This window comes from Nothobranchius furzeri, chromosome 7, assembly GCF_043380555.1.
Source record: "Nothobranchius furzeri strain GRZ-AD chromosome 7, NfurGRZ-RIMD1, whole genome shotgun sequence".
Classification (NCBI taxonomy): domain Eukaryota; kingdom Metazoa; phylum Chordata; class Actinopteri; order Cyprinodontiformes; family Nothobranchiidae; genus Nothobranchius; species Nothobranchius furzeri.
Genome location: NC_091747.1, coordinates 66,247,102 through 66,269,125, shown reverse-complemented (window position 1 = coordinate 66,269,125; position 22,024 = coordinate 66,247,102). Strand labels below are relative to the sequence as shown.

Here is a 22,024-nt window from a genome sequence, read left to right as displayed (position 1 = left end):
GATGTGGAGGAGCAGCGGGTCTACTCAGAGCCCCTCCGGATGACCGAGTTTCTCACCCTATCTCTAAGGGAGAGCCCAGCCACTCCGGAGAAAACTCATTTCGGCCGCTTGTATCTGCGATCTCGTTCTTTCGGTCACTACCCACAGCTCATGACCATAGGTGAGGGTAGGAACGTAGATCGACCGGTAAATCGAGAGCGTCGCCTTCTGACTCAGCTCTCTCTTCACCACGACAGACCGGTACAACGCCCGCATCACTGCAGATGCAGCACCAATCCACCTATTTCATTTATGTCTGACCAAACAGAGAAGAAACACTTTATATGTTGAAATTAAAAGTCCTCTTTAACTGAAAAGAGTGCAATTTAACAGTTTTAGGAATGGGCAATGTGTCTTTTCTGGAAGTCACCCTAATCATGACACATGAATTACAACAAAGTATCTTGCAGGCAGTGGATGGTGACTGGTAGCTAACCAGCAGCAGAAAGCAGTTCAATAAGCTGTTAAATGGGTGTTTTTCTGTAAAGCAGTATTTCCTGGACATGCTTTGATTGGATAAAACTGAGCTGTCTGTGATTGGCTGGTGGAGAGGCTACTTGTTGAGGAGAGCAGGGAGAGATTTGCACCAGCTTCACATGTGTCATGATTGTGTTGAGCGTGTAGATGTGAACAAATAAAAAAGTTAACAGAAAAAAAATTAAATAAAAAAATAATGACAGAGGGGCTTGTGATTATTTTAGGGGGGGCTGAAGCCCCCCCTAAAATGGACCTAACGACATCAGCTGTTTCCATAATTTTATTTTGCAATTTTTTGGGGGGGGGGGGGGGGTAGTGGCTATGGCGTTTATTTCTAGGTTTAGGAGCTGATCATCAGGAGGGCGGAGGTAGGATCAAGCATCACTGCTGTCACTGATCATCAGACGCTCTAGAGCTGGTGACAAGAACACACCATCAGACACAGTCAGCTTCTGATCAAGCTTCCAACAATGAGAAGGTCTGAATGAAACTAGCTACCTGGGTACGATAGTCTCTTCTCTCCATCAGTGGTGTTCACTGCTGCTTTCCCTCGATGGTAGGACACTGTGGGACGAAGTAAATCCATGTTACTCTGGGGACTCCAACCACACCTCCTTGTCATCAGGCTGACAGCTCTTCAGCCCTCCCTCCGCTGGAGGACCACAACCTGCCGTCGGATGCAGGGAGTCTGCTCTGAGACCGTGTTGTTGTCGTCAGCAATGACTAAATGATTTTGTTAACAGCTCTTTTACTTTAGAACCAAACAAGATACTGACAAGGTAAAAATGGTGACTTAAACACGACAAGAAGTATCTGTCCACCGCCACCCGCCATGTTGGGCTACACCTGCTGGCCTGTGCTGTGTTGACACCTAACCAGGAAGGAGGTGCAGTTCAAAGACATTAACAGCATTCACAGGTCTTATGTGATTACTTCCTGAAAAAGAGATATTAAAGAAATGAAGATGCACGTGTTTTATCTGAGCACGTATGCAGCTCCTCGTGTCGGCTCACATTCCTGCTTTTTAACCCAACAGCAACATGGCTCGATGCCGGCGTCACGCCTGAATGTTTGTGAGGTTCAGATAGGACACTGCATAGTTATATCACTGTCCACGCTCACGTGGAGAACCGTGATCACTCAGCACTGCACATATATGGAAAACATTAGTGCATTTAAGGAGGTGGACAGTAGGGGATGTTTGCGTTCTTGGACAAAAAAGCAAGATACAATTTGAAGAAAACTAAAACAATTCAAAGGTCCAACCCATTTTTCTAGGCTCCTCCCCTATTGTCACTGAATCTGATGGTACAACACCACTTGTGACACACTCAAGTGGACCGCCAAGGTCAGAACCTTAAAGAGCGGGTCAAGTGAGCCTCAGAGTCCTTCTCCACACACGTATCAATTTTAAAAACTGCAACATTAGTAGGCGTTGCCTGGCGGACCGAGAGGAGGGAGCCGCGGCAGTGACGAAGACGATGGGTAAGGAGACGATGCTAGCTCCCTTCACTCTGAGCAGTCATCAGTAGTGGAGGACGTTTCTCCCCCTCCTTACCCAGACACTCGAGAAGAAAGGGACCAAGTCTATTTGGAGGAGACAAGCGGACCTGAGCCTCATTGTTTTGAGCTTGTGAGTTGCCTGAAACTACCGGAACCGATCCAACAGAACCATCTCTGAATGGTAAGTAGCCGTTAGCCATAGCATTGGATTAGCTGCAGGGTTTGGCTCCACGGCCCTAGAGAGCTAGTATTCAGCATGTTTTAGAGATTTATCTGCTTCAACACACCTGGTTTTAATCAGCAACAAATAGCTGAGCTGCTTAACAGCTAATCTAACCCGTTAAAGCAGGAAAACCACTGAAACGTGCTGGATAGCAGCTCTCCGGTAGCCCTGGGCTCAAGTTACAGTCTGCTGCATAAAGTTATGAAAATACCCCATGAGAAAATTATTCTGTAATGTGTTCAGCCCACTAAAACTGCCCTGATTTCATTATTTATTTACGGATACCAGCTGCTCTCTTGGACGTAGGTGATCCTCTGGTGTCTGCAGCTGGTCTCCTGCTGGTGTCGTCAGGATCAGGAGCTTCCAGAAGAATGTGCCTTTCAATGACTCTTTCCCCCTTATTTGTTATATAAATTAAATAAATCTCAATTTATATATTTCCTATTTTTGTTCATGTCCATAAATACTTAAACATGCTTGAAATTAAAATGAGCTTTTAACAGTGAGGTGCTAGTTTAATTCATCACAATAGAGCTAGTTAAACATGCAACAATGTGATAATTCAATTAATGTAATTTATAAATATCCATTAAAATATCAAAACTGGAATCAAAATGAGACATTTGGCAGCACCAAAAACTTGTCAAACACAATATTTATTATAATAATTGTAGGCAGACAGGAGACAGAGCTGATGGAGGTTCTCAGTCATCGAAGGATGGCTGAAGGCTTTCCAGGAACAGGAGATGTGGTGTTGTCTCTTCTCTCTCTATTCTGCCAGATGAGCTGATAGGTTACAGGTGTGTGAGGACATCCTCATGCTGTCACAACCAGATGACAGGAGTTATCAGGTGATCAGCCAGGCTAATGATGAGATGCAGAAAGAAAACAAATCCAGGACAGTGTACAGTAATCTGTGGTGTTGCTCACCTTATGTGCTCTTATAGAGTATTAACGTGTGCCTGCCTCATGGTGTAGAGTCCATATTTTGCTGAGTGTCCTGCAATAATGCAGGTTATTAGTTAATTTACTTTTGATAGCAAAGAACAAAATATTTAATGTAAAAGTTATTTACCAGGTGAATCAGCTCACACGTCACCACCAAGTGTCACAGGGGCCAGAATCAGTAGCCTCCTTCATGACGTCATGATGTAATCACATACTTATTTAATTGTTAATATCTTAAAAATTCTGAAATGTTTTAATTTTTTTACCTTGAACAGTTCACTGAGCTTGCACTGTCACTGAGGTGGAAGCTGGAATCAACAGCAGACACCTCACATCTTGGTCTTTTCAGGGGTGTGGACGTTGCTCTGGGACTTTCTGGAAGATGAATTTCCGTCATGGTCCCCGTGTCACCAGACACACTGCGGCTGTGAGCTCTATAAAAAACAAAGAAGCAGCACATTTATAAATGTTTAAAAGAGCATAAAATCAGGTGTAACAATAATCTGTAAAACAAATTAAAACTAGAAGGCAATAAAATGTTTACATAGACGATTATTAAAAATAATTCACCTTTGCTACGCTGGTTAGGCTTCACGTCAGCCTGGACAAGTGCATTCTTGCAGACTACTAAATCAGTCTGACAGCCAGTGTCTTGGGTAGATTTAGCCTGAAAAAAAAAATAGAAGCACATTGTTGTTGGAGTTTATAAAGTCAGATAATATACAAAAGAAACTGTCCCATATAGGCGCTTTATAACATTCCTAGTGTGTGATCGTTGTTATAACGTAAAAGTCAGTCACATATGATGTGGAGAGCCTGAAATGCGACCTCCTGAACAGAATTCCTCACAGAACCGGGTCACAAGCTGTAATGCTGTCTGTCAGCTAGTGCTGCGTTAGTTACAGTCACTGTTGCAGAATTACCGACTGACACAAAAACAACCCGAATTTTCTCCGAGCCTGACAGTAATAGTCATGTGGACCGTTTCGTCGGCCAGGGCTTCGAGAATGTTCCGATTCGCCGCTGATTCTAACCTTACATCCCATTCCACATTTTGTGAACTTGACAAATCAGCCCGAAGGCAGTGCAGACTGATATTAGCTAAATGAAGTGAACCACGTCTCGCAAACTTTGCATTTAGGTAGGGAATTGTCTTTAGAAGATGTTAAAACTTTTATTTAGCGTACTCACCTCAGACTGGAGCCCGTCATGGTGGGGGAGCAAAGTCGGTGGGCTGCATCTAAATCGCGGAAGAGCCACGGTGGGCACGGCCTCCCTCTTCAAACGGAGACGTGCAGAATAACCCAGTTCAAACTCCATCATGTTGGCGAAAGAATCACGGGTGAAATGCTGGTTGCAAACCACAGCACCAGGCGGGAGCTGACTGTTTTCCAGACACCGATTGCGCGCAATCACTGGCGTCTAATGTCTAAGTCCAGCGGAAAGGAGTACAACCCCACAGAGCCACCGCAACCATACTACACTACACCTTCTCATCATACTAACACGATATGGAGCACTAAACCCGAACTACTTTTCTAATTACACTAACAGCCAAACACTAACTAAACTACACTATCCAACAGCCAAGCAAACACTAAATAAGTATGTACAACACTAAAAGCTATGCTAAAGACTAGGATATGCTAATGCTATATGCTAATGCTGAACTACGGCTAACCTCCTACACTCGCTTGCAAATCCAACTCCCAACTCGCCACAAGGCGTGGCCGAGACTCTCGATGCTTTACAACTTTGACACAGAGCTGCTACGTAGTACTCTACTGGTTTACGTAGTATCTTACTCTTTAGCCATTGGCTAAAGTGTATTCAAAATGACTCAAACTCTATGTTTTAAGCTGAAGGTGGAGCTATACTGTGGTATTTAGGCAGAATTTTTAATTTTTAAAGAAAATGCACCAAAATGCTAAAATAATGAATACACATATTTAAAACACTATTAGACACTCATTTATACAGTTCATCAGCAAAAAAAAGTTCAGTTAGTTTAACCCTAACCCTAACCCTAATTTAGACGTTACTTGCTCTTTAATAACCAAACCGAACCTCCTCCCGATGGCAGAAGTGGACCACCGCGTGTCACCGTGGATACTGACTCAGAACACTCACAGTTTGCTAGACCACAGGTTGTGTCTCTGACAAGCTGGTCTGCAGTGCTGGGGCACAAACCCTCTAAGCTAAAGACAACTGGCCAGGCTGCCATCTACAGAAGGTCTCTGGTGACTCTGCCATAGTCACACTCATATGTGAGGACAACTCAGAGCACAGACAGGGGCCAGGAAACACCTTAGGATTCTCCCAGAGGAGCTGGGAAGTCTGGGGCTCCCTACTTAGGCTGCTGATCCCGTGATCCGACCCCGGATGAGCAGAGAATGAGGATTATCCAACAGTTGTCCAAGCTCAAAAACAAGAAGTGTTAAAAGTGTCTCACCGCTGTGACTCTGTGTAGGTCCAACCCAGTGATGCTGCCTCCTGTCTGACACTGAAAAGCAGGAAAATGCATGTAAACACTGCAGCTGTAGCATTTCTTCCCCTCTGGAGACCCAGATGTTCCACAGCTCTTCAGAAGAAACGCTGTTCCTCTACATGTGGTTCATTAGACTCCGCTGGTAGATTCCTCTGTGTGTGTGTGTGTGTGTGTCCGTGTGTCCGTGTGTGTGTGTGTGTGTGTGTGTGTGTGTGTGTGTGTGTCCTCACATCTCTTTCTCAAGGCTTTGACGGTGGGTCTGATAAACCGCAGGAACAGGAGGAGCAGAAGCAGGCAGATAAACAAAGCTGTCACAACTTTATAGGCCTGCAGCTCCGTCTGCACATCTGGAAGCACCTCTGCTGGATACAAGAACACAACAGTGAAGGTCTACAACATCCGAATCAGACTTACACACACACACACACACACACACACACACACACACACACACACACACACACGGACACACACACACACACACACACACAGGTCCTCAAAAAATTAGCATATTGTGATAAAGTTCATTATTGTCTATTACGTACTGATAAACATTAGACTTTAATATACATTCAACAAAAATATAAACGCAACACCTTTGTTTCTGCTCCCATTTTTCATGAGATGGACTTAAAGATCTAAAATTCATTCCAGATACACAATACCACCATTTCTCTCGAACATTGTTAACAAATCAGTCTGAATGTGTGATAGTGAGCACTTCAGCTTTGCTGAGATAATCCATCCCACCTCACAGGTGTGCCACATCAAGATGCTGAGCTGACATCATGAGTACTGCACAGGTGTACCTTATACTGAATGAATGAATGAATGAATGAAATCTTTATTTCAAACATTATAATAAAAATAAAAATAACTATTATAACAATAGTAATAAGAAAGTCATTGTAGACATTAAAAATAAAATCACACTGATAATCACACAAAAATTAAATTATCATGTTCTGTTCGAAAAGGAGTAGGAGGAAGCTAGTGCTTATTAAATCCTACCCCCCTTTTCACATTTATTCAAGATCAAAAGGAACAATGTTGCTCTCCTAATTCATCATAAATTTTCTAAATTCATCTATAGTCAAATGGCCCATGCAAAAATGTTTTACATACCTTTTCCATTTATCCACCACACACCGCGATTAACATTCCCTACTACACATACTTACAACACGCCCCATTTTACTGGAGAGGCTGAGAGACTGGGTAGGCCTATCAGGATCTGCTCTGGAGTGGTTCTCTTCTTTTCTCTCTGAGCGCTCCTTTTCTGTGGCCGTCTCCAAGTTTAGGTCCTCCACCACCTCTCTTACCCATGGTGTCCCACAAGGTTCTGTGCTGGGGCCTCTGCTCTTCCTCCTCTATCTGCTTCCTCTTCAGCACATCCTGAGCTCCTTCAAAGGAATCTCCTACCATCTTTATGCAGATGACATCCAACTGTACATCTCCTTTAAGCCCCATGAGATGTCTAAGCTGCAGCTGTTACACACCTGCTTAGACTCTATCAAAACCTGGATGGTGGGAGCTTTCTTCAGCTGAATGAAGGTAAGACTGAGATCCTCATCTGTGCCCCAGACAAGCTGGTTCCCAAAGTCAGAGACTCTCTTGGTCAGCTTGCTTCCCACACCAAACCTTTTGTCAGGAATCTTGGCGTGACCTTTGACCCAGCTCTCACCCTGGATTCTCATGTCAGTGCTCTTGTTGGCTCTTCCTTCTTCCATCTCAGGAACGTTGCTAAGCTGAGTCCCATTCTGTCCCGCTCTGAACTTGAGACAGTTCTCCACACCTTCATCTCCTCACGCTTAGACTACTGTAACTGTCTTTTCACGTGTCTGAGCAGAACCTCCCTGAACCGTCTACAGGTGGTTCAGAACGCCTGTGCTCGGCTTCTGACCAAGTCCTCCAAACACACCCACATCACCCCGCTTCTCCTCCAGCTTCACTGGCTGCCAGTCAACTTCAGGGTTCATTTCAAGATCCTGGTTCTGGTCTATAGGGCCTTACATGGACAAGCACCATCTTACATTGGTGATCTTCTTAGTCCCTACACCCCCAGCAGGTCCCTGAGGTCCAGTGATCAAAGCCTACTGGTTGTGCAGCACCAGGCTAAAGGTCAAAGGTGACAGATCATCTGCTGCTGTGGCCCCCAGACTCTGGACCTCTCTCCCCCTGAGCCTGAGATCAGTGGACTCAGTGGTCTCCTTTAAAAAGCAGCTGAAGACTCACTTGTTCAAGCTGGCTTTGTCAGGACGTGCCGGTGAGTGGAGCGGAGGTGAGGATCCAAATGCAGGGGAGAAGGCAGACAGGAACGTTTAAGAGGGATTTTATTCACAGACACACGGGACATGCAAACTGTCACACCCTGTCCTGTCTCTCCATTTGTTTCAGCCTGTGTCCCTGTTGATTGCTCCCACCTGCCTCTTGTTTCCCAATCACCCAAGCTCCCAGCCCTCCTGTATTTAAACCCCTCCAGTCCTTTGTCTCTTGTTGCTTCATTGTTTCCATGTCCTGCATGCGTGAATCATTAAAACCCTTTCAGTTGTCCAGTTTGTCTGCCTGCCTGCTTTCTCCCCTGCATTTGGATCCTCACCTCCGCTCCACTCACCAGCGCACCCTGACAGAATGAAGCAACCCGTTGAAGGATCCAGCGGGGAGATTCTCCCGTGGGAGTACCTGCTCCAGTGGCTCGCTCCAAGCCACCACCCGGCTTCTCCAGCTCCAGCTCCGCCTCGCCGCGGACGACGGCGCCAGCGTGCACCCTCGGCCTTCCTCTCCACCCTCCCAGCGCCTGATGAGAGACCGGATCGAGAGACGCATTCGGATCACTCCAGTTACGTGGGCACCCGTCTGGCTGTGTGCTCCCCCGGCGCTTTTCCACGGCGTGGGGAGAGACGCCGGGCTGCCCCGCAGTCCTGTGTACCGGGACGGAGCTGTGTGCCCGCCGCTGCCCCTGCTCTGCGCAGCAGTTTGGACAAGCCCCCGGCCAGACCAGCAGTTCCGGCTCCGACCCAATCGGCGCCCCCGTCATCTGCTGAGGGAGGAGCGTTGGCCGCAGCCCAGCTGACTGAGCTCGTCAGTCTCCAGGCGGAGCTTGGCCGGTTCCGCCAGCTCATCAGCTTCCAGGAATCCCGCCTGGACGCTCTATCCTCCTCATCTCAGGACCAGACGAGCGAGCCCGGTGTTCACCCAGCGGAGCTCGCCGATCTCCGGGCTAAGCTGGCCCAGCTCCATTGGACCCTCAGCCTTAAGGAGCGTCAGCTGGACGGTCTGTCCTCCCTGCTTTCACAGTTCTCAGCACCACCTGCTCTGTCGCAGCCAGCTCCAGCAGTGGTCCCGGTGGACGCTCCGCATCCAGTTCCAGCGGAGGTCCCGGAGGTCGCACCGCATCTGGTCCAGCCTGGCCAGGCAGCTCCTCCTGCAGCAGCTCTGCCTCCAGCCCAGAAGCTGATGATACCGGTCTGGAAGCAGGCGGTCCCGGCCCAGAAGCAGAAGGTTCGGGCTCCGAAGCAGACGGTTCCGGTTCCGGCCCAGAAGCAGAAGGTTCGGGCCCCGAAGCAGACGGTTCCGGTTCCGGCCCAGAAGCAGACGGTTCTGTCCCCGAAGCAGATGGTTCTGGTTCCGGACCAGAGGTCGACGGTCCAGGGGTCAACGGTCCAGGGGTGGACGGTTCGGGAGTCGACGGACCAGAGGTCGACGCCCCCGGACCCGAAGCCGACGCCCCCGGACCTGAAGTCGATGGAAGTGGACGCCCGTTCCTGTCCTGAAGTCGACGCCCGTTCCTGTCCTGAAGTCGACGCCCGTTCCTGTCCTGAAGTCGACGCCCGTGCCTTTCCTGAAGTCGACGCACGTGCCTGTCCTGATGATGTCGCCTCCAATCCTGAAGTTGGCTCGTCTGATGATGTCGCCTCCAATCCTGAAGTTGGCTCGTCTGATGACGTCGCCTCCAATCCTGAAGTTGGCTCGTCTGATGACGTCGCCTTCAATCCTGAAGTTGGCTCGTCTGATGACGTCGCCTCCAATCCTGAAGTTGGCTCATCTGATGACGTCGCCTCCAATTCTGAAGTCGGCTCGTCTGATGACGTCTCCTCTGAAGTCGGCTCGTCTGATGACGTCTCCTCTGAAGTCAGCTTGTCTGATGACGTCTCTTCTGAAGTCGGCTCGTCTGATGACGTCTCCTCTGAAGTCGGCTCGTCTGATGACGTCGCCGCCTCCCAAGTCTGCTCGTCCGACGACGTCGCCTCCCAAGGCTGCTGGTCCGACGACGTCGCCTCCCAAGGCTGCTGGTCCGACGACGTCGCCTCCCAAGTCTGCTGGTCCGACGACGTCGCCTCCCAAGTCTGCTGGTCCGACGTCGCCTCCCAAGTCTGCTGGTCTGACGACGTCGCCTCCCAAGTCTGCTGGTCTGACGACGTCGCCTCCCAAGTCTGCTGGTCTGACGACGTCGCCTCCCAAGTCTGCTGGTCTGACGACGTCGCCTCCCAAGTCTGCTGGTCTGACGACGTCGCCTCCCAAGTCTGCTGGTCTGACGACGTCGCCTCCCAATTCTGCTGGTCTGACGACGTCGCCTCCCATTTCTACTCGTCTGACGACGTCGCCTCCCAAGTCTGCTCGTCTGACGACGTCGCCTCCCAAGTCGGCTCGTGTGACGACGTCGCCTCCCAAGTCGGCTCGTCTGAAGTCGGCTCGTCTGACGACGTCGCCTCTGAAGTCGGCTCGTCTGAAGTCGGCTCGTCTGACGACGTCGCCTCTGAAGTCGGCTCGTCTGAAGTCGGCTCGTCTGACGACGTCGCCTCTGAAGTCGGCTCGTCTGAAGTCGGCTCGTCTGACGACGTCGCCTCTGAAGTCGCCGCCTCTGAAGTCGGCTCGTCCGATGACATCGCCTCTGAAGTCGGCTCGTCCGATAATGTCACCTCCTCCTCTGAAGTCGGCTCGTCTGAAGTTGCCTCGTCTGAGGATGCTCTCTCCAGTCCAGAGGTCGACGCTCTCTCCTGTCCAGAGGTCGACGCTCTCTCCTGTCCAGAGGTCGACGCTCTCTCCTGTCCAGAGGTCGGCGCTCTCTCCTGTCTAGAGGTCGGCGCTCTCTCCTGTCCAGAGGTCGGCGCTCCCTCTAGTCCGACGTCTCCACCGTCTCCAGTGCCAACGGTGGTTCTGGAGGTCATACCGTATCCGGTCCAGCTCTTCTACGAGTCTCCGGTCCAGCCCGTCCAAGGGGCTTTGTCCCCGGCCCAGCCTGCAGAGCTATGTCCCCGGCCCAGCCTGCAGAGACTCTGTTCCCGGCCCAGTCTACAGAGCTCCTCTGCCATAGACGCCGGCCCCCAAGAGCCCGTTGTCGCCTCCTCCTCTGCCCCAGGCGCAGGCCCCCAAGAGCCCGTCGTCGTCATTGCCTCCTCTGCCCTGGGTGCAGGCCCCCGGACTCTGCTGGTCCCTGCCTCCTGATCATCGGGCCCTCTGTCCCTCTCGGCCCTCCATCCGGGTCCCCCTCTTCCGGCCCTGTTCTGTGTTCCTGTGGGCTTCTGGAAGCCGCCCTTTGAGGGGAGGGTACTGTCACACCCTGTCCTGTCTCTCCATTTGGTTCAGCCTGTGTCCCTGTTGATTGCTCCCACCTGCCTCTTGTTTCCCAATCACCCAGCCCTCCTGTACTTAAACCCCTCCAGTCCTTTGTCTCTTGTTGCTTCATTGTTTCCATGTCCTGCGTGCGTGAATCATTAAAACCCTTTCAGTTGTCCAGTTTGTCTGCCTGCCTGCTTTCTCCCCTGCATTTGGATCCTCACCTCCGCTCCACTCACCAGCGCACCCTGACACAAACAATGAGGCAACAAAAGACAAAACACTGGAGGGGTTTAAATACAGGAGGGCTGGGTGATTGGGAAACGAGAGGCAGGTGGGAGCAATCAACAGGGACACAGGCTGAACCAAGTGGGGAGACAGGACAGGGTGTGACTGGCTTTTGTATGACCTTCTTCACCTCTCTCTGTTTATTCTGCTCTCCCCACCTATTCCACCTTCCTCAGGATCCACTGATTTCCCTCTTTCCTGTTCACTCTCTCTCTTTCTTAACATTTTTTCTTTTAAATCGCAATTGCTTATTTTTGCTCATTTTAAATATATTTTTAAACATTTTCGAAATGCTTTTTTATATTTTTACATTTTTTATTTTTTGTTTTTGTGAAGCACCTCGTGATTTTTATCTTGAGAGGCGCTATAGAAATGATATTTTCTTCTTCTTCTTCTTCTACAAAGCGAGTAGTCGGTGTGTGGCTGGGCTCGGGGGTAAAGTGCGCTGCTCATCGTCCTGCTTGCGTCGCAGCCATTTACTTGTCGAATTTTAACTTTTTAAATGCCGAAACGTATTTTTAAAGTACTCTCATCATCGATAAAATAAATGCATTTATAAAGTTCTGATGCCTACATTGCCTGTAAAAATCTTAAACTACAGTATGTGACAAATTGGAAACCCCATGTCTGAACCTCTGTTTTTGCTCGTTGTTTGTGTGATACACATAGCTCACACAAGGGTGCTGGCATCCTGGAATGGCTAACGAAGCTAAGTCCAGTCACGAAGACGAAATGTACCTGAACCCGAATAAACCTTCTATCCTGGACTGAGTTGTGCGTTTTCTTTTGGCTCTGAGATGACTTAAGGCAACAGTCGACCAGTTTAACCACTATCACAATTTCAAGCATTCTCTTCACAAGACTGTCCGACAACGGAAGAGTGTCTTCAGTCAGAGGCTTCTTCAGTTTGGCTGCAACACTGACCGCTACTGGAGATCCTTCCTGCCAACAGCCGTTGTAATATACAACAACTCTTTGATGACTTGATTATTATTATTATTCTGAGCTACTACAGCAATCAGTTTCCTTCTGGGATTAATAAAGTATTTTTGAATTTGAATTTGAATTTGAAGCATCAGATACTATTAAGATTTCAGGCTGCAGCAGCTGACTTGATATTTTTCAGCTACACTAGGGGGAGGAGCTTATGTGGTGATGTCATATATGCGACGTGTCGACTTCTGGTGTGTAGTTTTGCTAATGACGAACTTTTACAAGCTGATAAATCTCAAAGTACATGACTGGCGTGATTGAAACACCCATCATTACTTTTCTTTTAAATTGCAGAACAACATGTGTGATCCAGGGCGTAAGGCAAAGCGGGTTAGAAAATAGCGTTTTTAGCCCCGTTGACTTGCGTTCATTTTTTCGTTCTTCTGGGTACCCATGATGCAGAAGTGACTTCTGCTCCCTATATGAAATACGTTATACAAAAAAAGAAGCCTAACCTTGCCTTTCCTTATGGGTGAATAAAAAACATGTAAAACCAATTCTGATTGTAGTTTTCATAATTCATGCATGAAAAGATGAACACACTCATAAGTTATACATATGGACAACTACTGACCAACATGCACACATTTACATCTGTGGACATGTTTTTATTCTGATAGCTCCCCCGGGCTTGTGACGTCCAGACAAAGACCAACCTTTGCACTTCAGACTGAATGTCTTGCAGTGAGACACCCTGTTCGCTCCCGTCTCTGTTATGTCGAAACCTTCAGCCTTGATCCGGCTAGCATCCTGCCAGTGTGGATCATATTTACAGCCTCTCTCATTCTGACACACATTTTCAACAATCCTCAAGATGTTGATATGAGGACTGTAACAAAGGGGAAGAGAGGAGTCATTGAATAGACTGTCTGGGTAGATATAGAGGGTGCCTTCACACCTCTTTGTCCAGTTCATTCTGAGGAGACCCATAATGAGCTCAGAGCTGCTGGAGGTGGAGCGGGGAACTGCAGGAGTAGTATCAGAGCAGGAGCAGTTAGGGCTGAGAGTACTGGTCGGTTGGGAGAATTCATCTTTTTCTGCCATGCCTGAAAGAAAAGGATTGCTTGGTATTAAAAACCTACAGACCAGCTAGTGGAGGAGCCTGACCATATGAAGTAAATAAAGTATACAGTTCAATAATCCAATCCACCAAAAACCCACCACAGCAGTGAAAACCAATAGAATATTACTGATCAGCAGACAAATGGCATTATGAGACAACAAAATGCACTGTTCAAATCCCGACTTTTTTGTATAATTTTTCCACTTTTAGTTATTGAATTCCTGTGTTTTTATTTCTAGTGTTTATATTACTGTTGTTGCCTTGTTTGTGTTCTGTTGTTTGTTAATGAGACAATGGATGCAAATGAACTCTAACACTAAATCCAGTGTGTTTATGACATCATTGTACAGTCATTAATATGCTCTGTCCTTTCAAATACATAAATCAAATGTAATCTAATATAAAAACAAACAAACAGTAGTTTGCATCTAGATTCCATATCTGAAGCATTTTAATCTGAAGTAATGGTGGCGTACTTGCTTAAAGGTGTAAAACATGATGTACACATAGCTGGGATTAGAGGTTGTTAGTGCACTCGTGAAGACAGAATAGAAAGATGAAATATCACAAAGTAATTATAAACTAGATTAGCAGTTCTTGCAGAAATGCTGTTTGAATGCTGAATTCTGAAAGTGATCGCTGAAGATGCCGAAAACCTGACCTGGTGCTGAAATTCTGTTAAATTTTCAGATTTAGCAGAATGTATAAGGAAAATGTTAAATTTAAGCAGAAAATGCCACCATCACAAAGAGACAGAGCTTAAAGTCCATGGAAATCGGTAAAAAGAAAACAAAAACACAGTAGAAAGCACAAACCACTGCTGGGCGGCTGAACTGTTTGAATGGGGGGGAAAGTGCCACTATAAGCTAAAGTGTCTATTTAGGAGACTTTAATTTTCATTGTGAAGCAATTTTATTCCAATTTAGAACCATGGGCGTTTAAGAGTTAGAGGGACAAACACTAAGCTAGTTTATAATGAGTGTCAATGGACACATTTCAGGGGTTTGCTGCAATCTGGTACCTGTCACACAAGAACCATAATCTCGTCTCTCGTCTCGTCTTCCTCCGCTTATCCGGGTCCGGGTCGCGGGGGCAGCATCCCAACTGGGGAGCTCCAGGCCGTCCTCTCCCCGGCCTTGTCCACCAGCTCCTCCGGCAGGACCCCAAGGCGTTCCTGGACCAGATTGGAGATGTAACCTCTCCAACGTGTCCTGGGTCGACCCGGGGGCCTTCTGCCGGCAGGACATGCCCGAAACACCTCCCCGGGGAGGCGTCCAGGAGGCATCCCGACCAGATGCCCAAACCACCTCAACTGGCTCCCTTCGATCCGGAGGAGCAGCGGTTCTACTCCGAGTCCCTCCCGAATCTCCGAGCTCCTCACCCTATCTCCAAGGCTGAGCCCGGCCACCCTACGGAGGAAACTCATTTCGGCCGCTTGTATCCGCGATCTCGTTCTTTCGGTCATTACCCAAAGCTCATGACCATAGGTGAGGATTGGGACGTAGATCGACCGGTAAATCGAGAGCCTGGCTTTCTGGCTCAGCTCCCTCTTCCCCACGACAGATCGGCTCAGCGTCCGCATCACTGCAGACGCCGAACCAATCCGCCTGTCGATCTCCCGATCCCTCCTACCCTCACTCGTGAACAAGACCCCGAGATACTTTAACTCCTCCACTTGAGGTAGGACCTCTCCCCCGACCCGGAGGTGGCAAGCCACCCTTTTCCGGTCGAGAACCATGGTCTCAGATTTGGAGGTGCTGATCCTCATCCCAGCCGCTTCACATTCGGCCGCGAACCTACCCAGCAAGAGCTGAAGGTCAGAGCTGGATGAAGCTAGGAGGACCACATCATCCGCAAAAAGCAGAGACGAGATTCTCCTGCCACCAAACTCGACACACTCCACACCACGGCTGCGTCTAGAAATTCTGTCCATAAAAGTGATGAACAGAACCGGTGACAAAGGGCAGCCCTGGCGGAGTCCAACCCTCACTGGGAACAGGTCCGACTTACTACCGGCTATGCGGACCAAACTCACGCTCCTCTGGTAAAGGGACTGAATGGCCCTTAACAGAAAGCCACCCACCCCATACTCCTGGAGCGTCCCCCACAGGGTGCCCCTGGGGACACGGTCATAAGCCTTCTCCAAATCCACAAAGCACATGTGGATTGGTTGGGCAAACTCCCATGCCCCCTCCATCACCCTTGCAAGGGTATAGAGCTGGTCCACAGTTCCACGGCCAGGACGAAAACCACATTGCTCCTCCTCTATCTGAGATTCAACTATCGATCGGACCCTCCTCTCCAGTACCTTGGAGTAGACCTTTCCAGGGAGGCTGAGGAGTGTGATCCCCCTATAGTTGGAACACACCCTCAGGTCACCCTTCTTAAAGATGGGGACCACCACCCCAGTCTGCCACTCCCTAGGAACTGCCCCCGATGACCACGCAATGTTGTAGAGACGTGACAACCATGACAGCCCTACAACATCCATAGCCTTGAGATACTCAGGACGAACCTCATCCGCCCCCGGGGCTCCGCCGCTGTGTAGTTGTTTGACTACCTCAGCAACTTCTGCCCCCGAGATCGGACAGTCCATCCCCAGGCCTCCCAGCTCTGGTTCCTCCTCGGAATGCGCATTGGTGGGATTGAGGAGCTCCTCAAAGTATTCCTTCCACCGTCCGACTATAGCCTCATTTGACGTCAGCAGCTCCCCATCCCCACTGTAAACAGTGTGAGCGAGTTGCTGCCTTCCTCTCCTGAGGCGCCGGACAGTTTGCCAGAACCTCTTTGGAGCCGATCGATAGTCTTTCTCCATGGCCTCACCAAACTCCTCCCACGCCCGAGATTTTGCCTCGGCAACTGCCACTGCTGCACCCCGCTTGGCTATCCGGTACCTGTCTGCTGCCTCCGGAGACCCACTGACCAGCCACGCCCTGTAGGCCTCCTTCTTCAGCTTGACGGCTCCCCGAACCTCTGGTGTCCACCAGCGGGTACGGGGGTTGCCACCACGACTGGCACCGGCCACCTTGCGACCACAGCTAGCAACAGCCGCCTCAACAATCGCAGAGTGGAACAAGGCCCACTCGGACTCAATGTCCCCCACTGCTCTCGGGACGTGGTCAAAGCTCTGCCGGAGGTGGGAGTTGAAGACCGTCTTGACAGGTTCTTCTGCCAGGCGTTCCCAGCAGACCCTCACTATGCGTTTGGGTCTGCCAGGTCTACGCGGCATGTTCCCTTGCCATCTGATCCAACTCACCACCAGGTGGTGATCAGTTGACAGCTCCGCCCCTCTCTTCACTCGGGTGTCCAAAACATACGGCCGCAGGTCAGATGATACGACTACAAAATCTATCATCGACCTGTGACCTAGGCTGCCCTGGTACCAAGTGTACCGGTGGGCATCCTTATGTTCGAACATGGTGTTCGTTATGGCCAAACTGCGGCTTGCACAGAAGTCCAATAACAAAACACCGCTCGAGTTCAGATTAGGTGGGCCGTTCCTCCCAATCACACCCCTCCAGGTCAAGCTGTCATTGCCCACGTGAGCATTGAAGTCCCCCAGCAGGACAATGGAGTCCCCTGATGGAGCACTATCTAGCACTCGTCCCAGGGACTCCAAAAAGGGTGGGTACTCTGAACTGATATTTGGCCCATAAGCACAAACAACAGTCAAGACCCGTTCCCCGACCCGAAGGCGCAAGGAAGCTACCCTCTTGTCCCCCGGGGTAAACCCCAACACACAGGCAGAGAGTCTCGGGGCTAACAAAAAGCCAACCCCAGCCCTCCGCCTCTCACCCGGAGCAACTCCAGCAAAGTAGAGTGTCCAACCCCTCTCCAGGTCTCGGGTTCCAGAGCCAATGCAATGTGTCGAGGTGAGTCCGACTATATCTAGCCGGTACTGCTCAACCTCTGCCACAAGCTCCGGCTCCTTCCCCGCCAGCGAGGTGACGTTCCATGTCCCAAAAACTAGTTTTCTTGTCCGGGGATTGGACCGCCAAGGCTCCCGCCTTGGTCTGCCACCCGATTCACATTGCACCGGACCCTTCATGTTCCTCCTGCGGGTGGTGGGTCCACAGTTGGACGAGCCCATGTATCCGGTTCGGGCTGGGCCCGGCCGGGCCCCATGGGCGAAAGCCCGGCCACCAGGCGCTCGCACACGGGCCCCAACCCCAGGCCTGGCTCCAGGGTGGGACCCCGGTAACCCTCCGGGCCGGGTACTCCGACTCTTCGTTTTAACCGCCATGAAAGATCCTTCGAACCGTTCTTTGTCTCACCCTTCACCTAAGACCAATTTAGAACCATAATACTTAGAGCTAACACGAAGATATCAAGAATCATTAAGGTTGATTGATCTGTGCTTGAATTACTGGAATGAAATGAATTATTACATTGAATGGTTAATATATATGGTAATCAGTAATGTTTGGTGTGACAAGGTTCATTAGAGAGATACATTAAAGTTAAGTTAAACTCATGACACGTAGATATTTCTTTACCAATTTTAACAATTTCAGGAGTACCTTCATGAATCATAACTCTGAGCCATCTATACCCTTAGCCCTCAGCAGCAATGACTTCATGGGATTTTTTACAAGTAAAATTAATTCTATTAGAAACAAAATCTTTGGCATCCTCCCTAATGCGATTTCTTCTTCCTCAGTAAGTGAGGCAGCATCAGAGGTAACTGTAGAACCTCATCTGTGCTTGAACCGTTTTGATCCAGTTGAGCTTTCAGAGTTATCAAAAATATTAGCTTCATCTAAACCTTCAACTTGCATTTTGGATCCAATCCCAACCAAATTATTTAAAGATGCATTTCCTTTGGTTACTGCCCCCATTCTAGATATAATCAATCTATCCTTAGTAAATGGGTATGTACCACAAGATTTTAAGGTTGCTGTAATCAAACCTTCACTTAAGAAGCCTTCTCTGGATCCAGAAGACCCAATGAATTACAGACCAATATCTAACCTTCCATTTTTATCCAAAGTCCTGGAGAAAATAGTGGCCATCCAAGTATGTCAGCATTTAAACATTAATGCTCTGTTTGAGGAATTTCAGTCTGGTTTTAGAGAGTATCACAGCACTGAAACTGCATAGAGTTAAGCCTGGTTTATGCTTCTCCGTCAGCTCCGTGAGGGACAGACACGCACGGATTGACGGAAGCGTTTTGCTCTCATACTTCTCCGTCTCCTGGAGAGTGTTGCAAAGCAATTCCCCGGCAGGACAACAGAGGGCGTAGCGCTGTTCTGTGGTATCCTGTCATGTATCGGTCCAAGATAGTGTGTTTATATTGTGTTTTTTGTATATAAGAGACTTTTTAACACAGACATATTTGTCTCTCATTCTCCCACCTCTTCATACACTCCCCACCTCTAAACCCAAGTTTCCTGTCATTTCCGTCCACAAATAAAACGCTTGCTGCGCATCTTTTACTCTTCCAGTCACAGGAGAATTAAACGTTCATATTTTAGAGTTTTTTCACGAGGTATTCTTCAAGCTTCTCAGTGTCTGCCGGTAGTTATCCTCGGCTCTCTTTGCAATGGCGGCACTGTAAACAACAGCGGCGTCCTAACCAATCACAAGCTTGCGTAATCCGTCTCGTTCGACGGATGTTTAAAAAAGTGGGCTCGACTCCGTACGTACTTGCGTGCCTGCCGGGGCCCTACGCAAGGACGGATAATGACGTTGCGTGTCTCCGCACTGACGCAGACGGAGAAGCATAAACCAGGCTTAAGGTCAAGGTCACCTTTATGTATATAACACCTGTACAATGCCATGACATCAAACATGCTCCAGTAAAACATATTAAAATTAAATTGCAGCACAATCGGTGTGTTTCTGACCACAACTTCTAAGCCTGCTGTTGAAACGGTCTCTGATGAGAGGTAGTAACCAGAAAAGTCCAGATGTTTTCAGTGAAAGCTCTGAAGATGATCACGCCCAGGATGACCAACACGCTGAAGCATGAAGCATCACAATGAGCTGCTATCAGAAACAGTGTAACGCGGTGTCATCCACCACAAGAAGACATCCAGCAGCAGGTTAGTTGGTCTGGTTTCTGAAGGTCACGCTCATGCAGACGAATGTTGGTTAGTGTAGCTGCGTCTGACTCTTGACTGCTCCGTCTTCTTTTGTTTCTGCAGGTTAGTGCCAAGCGCCCCCTCTCCATTTCATAGTCCTATTAAATTCGTGAGCTTCCCGCGTGTTTACGTCGCTCACAGATGGCTGAACCTTTGCTGCTGGCGGGTGAGGGAGACGTGATGCTGCAGCTACACACAGGTTCTCTGTCGGCTGCAGAGACGTGTGATCGGCTCTAAAACGAGTAGATCGGGAATCGGCCGAGCCCGTGTTTTTCATGGAAATTGGCCGATTTTGATCGGTGGCTGATCATTCGTTACATCCCTACTCAGTACCACACTATGCCTCGCTCCCCCTCTCAGTTACAGCTGACCAGGTGAGGTTATCCACTCTGATGGTCTGTTGGGGGCAGACAGCTCTGACCGAGACAGGAAGAGACTGAACAAGCTAGTTCACAAAGCTAGCTCAGTTCTGAGCTGCCCACTGGATTCAGTTGAGGAGGCGTGTGAAAGGAGGATGCTGGGGAATTTGACCTCCATCTTAAACACCCTCCCACCCACTGCTTCCCACTGTGGCGACCACGGACAGCTCCTTCAGAAGCAGACTGAGACATCCCAGATGTAAAACAGAACGCTACCGTAGGGCATTCATCCCCTCTGCAGTGAGTGTAGAACTCCTCAGTTTAAGCTGTATAGCTCTAGAGTCCAAGTTCCTATTTTATTAGTTGTTTTTAGTGGGTGAAGGTGGCAACACTAGCTTACTGCCTTGGCGTGTTTACCTGTAATTCTGCTGCTGTAGCACGTGGATTTCCCCACTGTGGGATCAATAAAGTCTGTTTTATTCTTTTGCTCTGCGAAACATCAGGACAGACATGCCAGAACCTTGGATGAGAAGAGTCATGGTTGAGGGGAAATGCTGCTTTTACATTAGAGTCAGTGAGACTTAAAATGTGTGAACTTTGGATTTTGGGAGGATTTGACAGAACATGCTTGGTGCTCGATGAGTGCAGGACTCAGGAAATAAGTAAAAACTGTAGAAAAATTTGTGAGAATAAAACATTTTGTAACTTTTTTGTCAAGTTTAGGCAAGTTAAACACAGAGTGACATCATCAAACATGCTGTTAAGTGGATTCTTAGAATAAAAAGTTTAAACCACTGTTGTGTCAGAACCATTAAAGAATCTACATTCATGATATTTTCCAGGGTTAGGGTTTCCGACCCTTCTTTCTGAAAGAAGGTGGTTTTCACTCTTTCACCTCCACCACACGATTCACTAATAGTGCTCCGTGCATTTGTCCAGCACCATTTTATGAGTAACGCAGCAGAAGCTGAAGACATGCCAGGGACAAACAGCAAAACTGATGCTTTACTTCACATGTAAATAATCAACGGCCTGCCTTTTTACAGCACTTTTAACGTCCACCATGACGAGTGATCCACCCACTCTCACGCTGGTCATGGGATGGCATCCTTTACGATTCTTGTCCAACCCAAATATGACAAAATAACCAGAAATGGACATATGTCTGATATTATAGTCCACTTTAACGCTTTTAACCGGTGTTAATTAATGATTTATAAACCAAGCCAAGTCATCTCAAAAGCCAGTTAGCATTTAGCCGGATGTCCACACGCTGGCGCAGGTGATGCCGATTTTAACCATTTAGCTTTAATTACACGCTTCTTCCACAAGCTGCTGTGTTCCAGTCTGGACTAAAACCAGTTTTAATTGTGCATCTTCCAGACATCTGAGGCAGAACACACTTCCCCGCTGGCAGGTGAAAGTTGTTCACAAGGTTTAGAGTCACTCACAACCACTGAAACTTTAAATAAGCGTGAATGTGAAGTCACAAGTACTGTCACACAGAACACACATCTACTGGCTGTCACAAGGGTTTGCTGTTATTGCAGTTCTCCTCGTGCAGACGTGGACGTACTTACCAGCAGTGATGAGAGCAAAAGCTGTGATGAGCTTCAGAGTACTAAGATCCATTCCAGTGATGATGTGTGGAAGAGAAAAGGACGGATATGTGCAGAAACAGCACTATTCAGATCAGTAACTGAAAGGAAATGATGCAGAGGCATAAAAACTCCTCACCCCCACCACCTTCTCCATGCAGTGAAAATCTGTCTTCTCAGATGGCTTTTGCAGCTTGTGCAAAAGTGCAGATTTCCTCCCTTCAAAGCAAACTGGGTAAAGAGGGTGGAGATAGCAAGAAACGGTGATGAACAGGGAGGAAGCAGGAGGAAGTGAAGGGAAAAGTCACACAACTTTACCCTAAATGTTCTTCTAACGTGGTCCAGTCCTACTTGTGTCTGCCACACAATCTGGTGTCCACGGTTTCCAGCTCAGACTTAAGTCTAC

At 48.5% G+C, this 22,024-nt stretch overlaps 1 protein-coding gene and 1 long non-coding RNA gene across 2 annotated transcripts; both read right to left on the bottom strand.

Annotated features, from left to right (window-relative positions):
• Nucleotides 1-827: 827 nt before the first annotated feature.
• On the bottom strand, nt 828-21,781 carry LOC107397189 (uncharacterized). Its single transcript, XM_054734419.2, has 6 exons — nt 21,601-21,781; nt 13,172-13,561; nt 5,909-6,037; nt 5,643-5,693; nt 1,015-1,080; nt 828-931 (listed from the first exon to the last, which is right to left on the bottom strand). The coding sequence occupies exons 1-6, from the start codon at nt 21,650-21,652 to the stop codon at nt 891-893; spliced, it is 729 nt and encodes a 242-aa protein (XP_054590394.1). The 5' UTR covers nt 21,653-21,781; the 3' UTR covers nt 828-890.
• LOC139070758 (uncharacterized) lies at nt 1,096-5,632 on the bottom strand. Its single transcript, XR_011521224.1, has 4 exons — nt 3,761-5,632; nt 3,457-3,624; nt 3,209-3,376; nt 1,096-3,106 (listed from the first exon to the last, which is right to left on the bottom strand). It is a non-coding gene; the product is annotated as an uncharacterized lncRNA (long non-coding RNA).
• Nucleotides 21,782-22,024: the final 243 nt, after the last annotated feature.

Excerpts from the sequence above, each read along its gene's own strand:
- LOC107397189 (XM_054734419.2), bottom strand. The coding sequence starts at position 21,652 with ATGGATCTTAGTACTCTGAAGCTCATCACAGCTTTTGCTCTCATCACT. Across the intron at positions 13,562-21,600 it reads TTTTGCTCTCATCACTGCTG|GCATGGCAGAAAAAGATGAA; the intron begins GTAAGTACGTCC and ends CTTTTCTTTCAG. Across the intron at positions 6,038-13,171 it reads ATTCAGTCTGAAGTGCAAAG|AGGTGCTTCCAGATGTGCAG; the intron begins GTTGGTCTTTGT and ends TGTATCCAGCAG.